Source organism: Phyllostomus hastatus, unplaced genomic scaffold (genome assembly GCF_019186645.2).
Source record: "Phyllostomus hastatus isolate PE091 unplaced genomic scaffold, TTU_PhHast_1.1 phas_scaffold_114, whole genome shotgun sequence".
NCBI lineage: Eukaryota > Metazoa > Chordata > Mammalia > Chiroptera > Phyllostomidae > Phyllostomus > Phyllostomus hastatus.
In genome coordinates, this window is record NW_025334006.1 from 14,039,507 (window position 1) to 14,045,688 (window position 6,182).

At 45.6% G+C, this 6,182-nt stretch overlaps 1 protein-coding gene and 1 pseudogene across 1 annotated transcript; one reads left to right on the plus strand and one right to left on the minus strand.

The window, feature by feature from the left end:
- Positions 1-401: 401 nt before the first annotated feature.
- LOC123829727 (rho GTPase-activating protein 20-like) lies at positions 402-3,007 on the minus strand. Its single transcript, XM_045855589.1, has 2 exons — positions 2,950-3,007; positions 402-2,419 (listed from the first exon to the last, which is right to left on the minus strand). Exons 1-2 carry the CDS (start codon positions 3,005-3,007, stop codon positions 402-404), a joined length of 2,076 nt encoding a protein of 691 aa, XP_045711545.1.
- Positions 3,008-3,180: 173 nt separating this feature from the next.
- LOC123829728 overlaps positions 3,181-6,182 on the plus strand; it is a 3,472-nt pseudogene continuing 470 nt past the window's right edge.

Consider the following 6,182-nt stretch of genomic DNA (forward strand, 5'->3'; position numbering starts at 1 on the left):
GCTCACCTCCCATGCCTTCCCTCTGCAGTGACCAGGCCTTCTACTATTTCCCACACCTTCGGTCTCCTCTGACCAAGCTGCCCGCTCTGCTCTATGTTCTTGCTTTGCCCTTAGGCAGATGTCTTTCTGATTAGCCTTCAGTGAGTTGGCTTCTGAAACACGAGAGGCATGGAGCGGCAATTCTGTGGCTTTTCTACTTAAGGTCTTTTCCTTTTATATGATCTTACTTCCCTCTCTTTCTTTCTGAGGGACCAGTTTTTGAACTTGGTCAGACGTGTCTGCCATTGTGTTCTGGGCTGAGGAGTTTCAGATGCATTTGTAACTGACACTCGAGAATGTCTTCTTTTCCACAATCCAAATAATCTTCCTCTCCATGCAAGTGACCAGCCCTTCAGGGAGTTTTAGTTTGATTCTTTGGAGATATCATCCTGGTATAGTTGAGTTTGACTGGGCTGGTCCTCAGTGTTGTGCTCTGTGCAGCACTGGTGCCTGCTGGAACTCTGCAGGGCTTCTGTTGTTTGTGGTGGAGATTGTCCAGATGTGTCAGCGTTAAGGGGCTGATTCTTGGGGGAATCATGTGGGGGCATGTGGCTGCAAGATACCACAGAAATGGCCACCAGTGTGGATTCAAGGAGACATTGCTTTTGAATGTCATCTTCTTCAGAAAAGTCCAAGACAATATCACTCAGGCTTAAAAGATCTTCCACCTCCGGTTGGTCAAGGTGATTGTCATGAATGGTTAAGTCACAGCTCGTGCTTCTGCCCCTCTCACCAAGGTTCTCTACTAGGTCACTGCATGAAGCATCATGATGCTCACTCAGCACACTCTCCCCGCTGTCGGGAATGGCAGTCTTCTCTGCGCCAGGGGTGTTGAAGGCTCTCTCTATAGTATCATGCCTCACTGAAGATTCTCCAAAGAGGGAAGTGATTTCCTCTCCAAATATCCTACAGCAATTTGCAATCATAAACTGAATAAGCAGATTATTCTTTTTTATAAATTCATTTTCTAGCTCTAGGCTGAAGGAAGTTGGAGGCCAAAGCATGCTTGGAGCAATACACACTGCTAAATTAAATGCATTCATCTGATTGAATGAGGAGTGTTGTTCGATGTTGTGTAATACTCCAAAAAGGTACCGTAAGAGAGCAATATTGGCTCTCGGAAGCTGGTCTAACAGTCTTTGAATTTCATTTATTTTCTGTTCATCATTTTCTCGATCCATGATAGAGACCCAGTGATCAAAGAGATCTGATGACAAAACACTTCCAGGAATATGTTTTAGGAAATCTTTAAAAACAGATGCTATGACAAAAATAGACTCATGGTCTAGGTGGACTTCGACTCCAGAATCTAGTTTTTCTTTCAGCTCTCTGCAAGATTTCATGCTGGCTGACTGCCTAAATATTCCTTTGGTGAGGGGTCCTTTCTCATGAACACAAAAAAGCATATCCCAGACAGGTTTGGGCAGATTGTCCTGCCTGCAGAGATTTGGCAGAGACACTCCAAAGAGCTGCCCTGGCAAAGGAGAGGTTGGTGACATGGGCAACCTATCCAGGTGAGTGCTAGAGCTCCGCCCAAAAAGCCACTTGGTGATAGACCTTCTCCTTTGAAAGGTCTTCTGACCTGAGTCCCTTAGCTGCTGGGGCACAGCCAGGCATCTGGGCTTCAGGGTGAACTGGCACCGCATCTCCCGGGGCAGCTGTTCCATGAGGCAGAGCTCTTGGAGGTTGAGAGGGCTGGTGGTGTCCTCCGAACCTTGCATCGGGAGTGCAGTGTCTCGAAGATGGCTCATTTTAATTGCATAAGGACATTCATGCCCAATAAGTGGACATGATGCCTTTTCCTTGCCAGAATTGATCCATAACTGGTAATCTCTCTCAGAGCCAGTTATCCTTAGCATTGGTAGTGACATGTTGATAATGTCACTTGCTGTATCTGAATTCCTTATTCTGATGGTTTTGTAATAGGCACCATTCCCAATGTCTTTGGTGAAAATTTTGAGGGGAATGGTCTTCGGATGGTCCTTCTCTTTCTCTAGACTGATGTACCTCTGAAGGAGAAAGAGCCATTTGTCCTTCTGTTCTGGGGAACTGACAGTGGCCACAAAGTTGACTGTGGGCCAGCCCAGAACAAATGATCGGGAGGCATCGGTGTTGCCTCCTCCCACTTCCTTCACACAGCAGCTTGCTATCCACATGTCACTCAATTTTGTTTTACTTTTCACCTTCCACCTGTTGATATATGTGGTTTTGGCCACCACAAGCAGATCCTCGAACAGGAAAAGGTATCGCCCCCGTCTCTGCAGGCCTCTCTGGAGCTCTACCCGGCCCTCAAGGAGCAGAGTCCTGCTGGGGGACATGAGTGTGGATAGAAATGCACGTGTGTGCGGGATAGCGGAAGGCTTTTCGTGGGTACCAGGCCCTGTTGAGTGGGCTTTCCCGGGGCAAGAGATGGAGCACGCCCCCTGCCTCCTGCTAGTGCTTCCATTTTCTTCAGGTCAGGTTGCTGGGAGCCCTGCTGGACACCACCAGCCCTGATGACCTGGAAGCTGATGCCTGGGGACCTTGGGGGAGACCCCCGGTCAGGCACCTGGAGGGGCCCCCGCCCCCCAGCCGGGGGAGGCGGGGCTGCCTGCCTACCTCGAGGTGGATAGAGAGGAGGACGAGGCTGCTGCTGGGTCCACTCAGAGAGTGGTGATGCTCAAATGCTCAAACTCGAACGAAGAGTGCACGGAGAGTCGCGGGGAGATCTGGGAGAAGGCAAAGGTGCTGGGGTGATCCAGGAGAGGCGGTTCAGGGTCTGGTCCTGAGGGCGGTTAGGGAGGGAAGTTCTAGAATTAGTACTGAGGGTCTGTCATTAAATCACCATGGCGACGGTGTCACTGGTCCACGTGCGAGGTGGGGGGGTGAGCGGTTCGTTTGATGGCCTCGTGGGGCAGCTGGCGTCCTTACCTTCTTGCTGCGGGGCCTCTCTCTTGCAAACATAACCTTCGGGGCAGGTGCTCAGCATCTCTCAGCTGCGGCGGGTCCTAGAAGTTAGCCATGTCCCAGCCTTTCATCTCCCATGGCCGGCTCATCAGCAGTGAGAGTGTAAGAGTTTTTGAACACCATCTCTGGATCCTGTGCATGTGGGGAGGACTCCAACATTGCTCTTTCCTTATTCCCAGACCCAGCAAATGCTGGATGCGCATCCCTGAGCCACTGCAGCAGCGCTGTGTGAAGCAGAGGACTGCGATCTGGCCACCAGTGCTTGATAATGCAAGTGGGCAGCACTCAGCCATAAGCCAGTATTTTAAATATTCCAAATATTCTATCCCATGTCCCAATATTTACTTATGGGTTTTTCAAGCATTCACTGTAGGCATCAGAAGCTTGTGTCAGTCTAATCGTGGTGATTGCATTAAACATTGGAAAAGCTTTAAACCTGCCTATCAGATATAGTCCAATGAATGTCCCATTTGAAATGTGGATCTCATCCTGTAGAGAACCACTGGAGTCATCTACTGTCTATCAAAAGCAACTGAACTCTTTGTGGCAAATCAGTCTTCCAGAGTAGTGGGGTGCCAGAGGTGGTTTAACTCCCCATGGGCATGAATTGGTACCCTAGAACCCTGGAAGACTTAATTCCCCTCATACAGTGAACAGGAATGCTAGAGAAGTATGCTTAGTTTTTTTCAGACTAGATCAGGGGCATTCAGGGTGGTATGGCTGTAGACTGCTTAGTTATTTCAAAACAAAGCAGAATTAAGACAGAAAAGAAAAATAGCTTAAGTTTGTACTATCACACATATTCAAGTGAAAAGAAAAATGTCCTATAGCTAAGATGTCATTTATCTTCCACAGGTATTTTGGGAATTTGTAGTTTTTAAACTTAGTGTCTTTTTTGTCTGCTACATATGACAGGATCCCTGCTGTACCACAGTGACATGTTTGCAATTAACATAGGGCATTGAGACATTCCACAGTTATGGTGCTGTATGACAATTTCCAATAAGTACTTTTCTGTGTGAAATTCTATGAAAAGCAAAGAAAAAAGAATAAAACCATTGTATAATGTCCTGAGTTGCCTCAATCACACATGGCCATGGCCTGAAGAGTCACTGTTTCTCTTTAGTCACTTGGGGAACAAGTACAGTTACAAACTGAGAGGGTACATGAATTATCCGCCAGTTTTCTTGAAAGTAAAAATAGCTTAAGAATGCATGTTAATGTCATAATATAGTACTATGCCAGTTGAAAACACATGTGGTTTTCAAACTTTTAATCTTATTAACTGTAGTGGAGTGACACTGTTTCATAACATTGTATAGGTTTCCAGTGTACAATTCTGCAATCTATTGTCTGAATATTGCATGTGTGTTCAATCCTCAAAGTCAATTTTCTTCAGTCACCATATGTTTGACCGCCTTTACCCTTTCTATCTCCCTCTTACCTCCTTTCTCTCTGGAAAACCCTGATCTGCTCTGTCCCTGAGCTTTTGTTTGATTGTCCTGTTTGTTCATTTTTTGCTTTTAGATTTATATCCCACATAAGAGGGAAATCATAAGGGTCTTGACTTCTTCTGTCTATTTCACTTAGCACATTACTCTCATGATCTATCCATGTTACTGCAAATAGTAATACTTTATCCAACATTTTTAAAGCCACAGAAAACCACTGGAGCAAGCAAGCAGCTATACTTGAACTGGATTTGGGGGCCTAAGAACTACAAATTTGATCCTTGGTTAATCACCCAAGAGAAGGCTGAGTGGTACTATTGGACAAATGGAGTTTCTAAACATTTAGAATAACATCAGAATAAGGTGTTTTCCCAAATTCAACAAAAAGTGGTCATCCTACCTCTTCAATGTCCATAGCACTTGGATTTCCCATATGACATTCTGCATTACTCTTCAGTGTGAATATTCCACATCTTTTTCCACAAACAGGTCTGTGCTTGGTCATATTTATGTTCCCTGTGGCATTTTTACACATGAGGAGTGGGTGGTCAATAAATATGAATGAATTAATTAAAGTCTTAGGCTCTTTCACTGCTGCCAGATGCAGACTTGATTTTATGATAGCATTATAATCTCCTCCACTGAAAGCCAAATTTACCCAGCTAGAGCCTGAAGGAAGAGAAGGAATTCACAGCCAAGGAGGCAGGGGAAGGGTGTTGCTGTCAATTGAGACAGGCACTGTAAGAGTTTAAGACTGGAAAGAAAATAGAGAAATTTGAAAGTCAGTCAGAATGGCTGTAGCTTACATTGTGTCAGGGAGAGAAGTGGTAGACATAAAGCTTAGAGGAGTTAACATGGCTCTGGTACTGAAGTGCCTTTTATTTCATGTCAAGAGTTTTGCGTTTTATCCTAAAGTAACATGGAACCCTTTATTTGGCAGAGATAGTTTCATATTTGAAAGTCAAAGTGAAGAGTTGGACTATGGAACTCTTCTCTGGATTAGTAGAGAATATGGATCTCACTAAATTTGTTTTTGATGTTGTGGAGGGCTGGACCAGTAAAGTGGCATTGGTCCAGTCACGACAGGACAAAGTATGTAAAACAAAATGGAGTCACTCATGTCAACCAACATGGCTTCCAGTCAGCCATGACACTTTGGTTCAGGAAGGAAACTACCTAAGTCAGACTAGACACATCTGGCAAGGAGACACACTTAAGATATCTGCAGGTGTGATCTGAACAGCCATATCTGCAAAGCGGGACCACCCAGAGATAGGCTCCCGGGGAAATCCCCACTTGCCATCAAAGTGCCAAGACAATTATCAAGAGACCCAGAAGGGTAGAGCATGCCACTTTCAAGGTGTAACTGAGGCAGGCTCCAGACCATCACTGGGACAGCTGAGCTCCACATACAAAGATGCTGCTCCATGCCATGCCGTTTCTTTTGGCATCGGCTGACAGAGGTTCTGCCCTGCTGACTGAAGTCTTTGCCTCCCCTGTTGACCACTTGACTCTGGACATCCTTCCTCACAAGATGCTGGTTACTCCCTTGCCCACCATGCTCTCTCCCATACCTGCAGACTGAGACTCTGACTCAGTTTCATTATTCCCCTTTGATTGTTGTGTCAGTGTGTGATGTTTCTCTTAGGTTGTTAGAGTGTGACTAGGATATTAATGTATGTTGATGTTCTACTTTGAATGAACCTGCATTAAATAAAAGCTGAGCAAATAGCATAGTTACCTTGT

Excerpts from the sequence above, each read along its gene's own strand:
- LOC123829727 (XM_045855589.1), bottom strand. The coding sequence starts at position 3,007 with ATGCTGAGCACCTGCCCCGAAGGTTATGTTTGCAAGAGAGAGGCCCCG. Across the intron at positions 2,420-2,949 it reads AGAGGCCCCGCAGCAAGAAG|GGCCTGGTACCCACGAAAAG; the intron begins GTAAGGACGCCA and ends CCCACTCAACAG.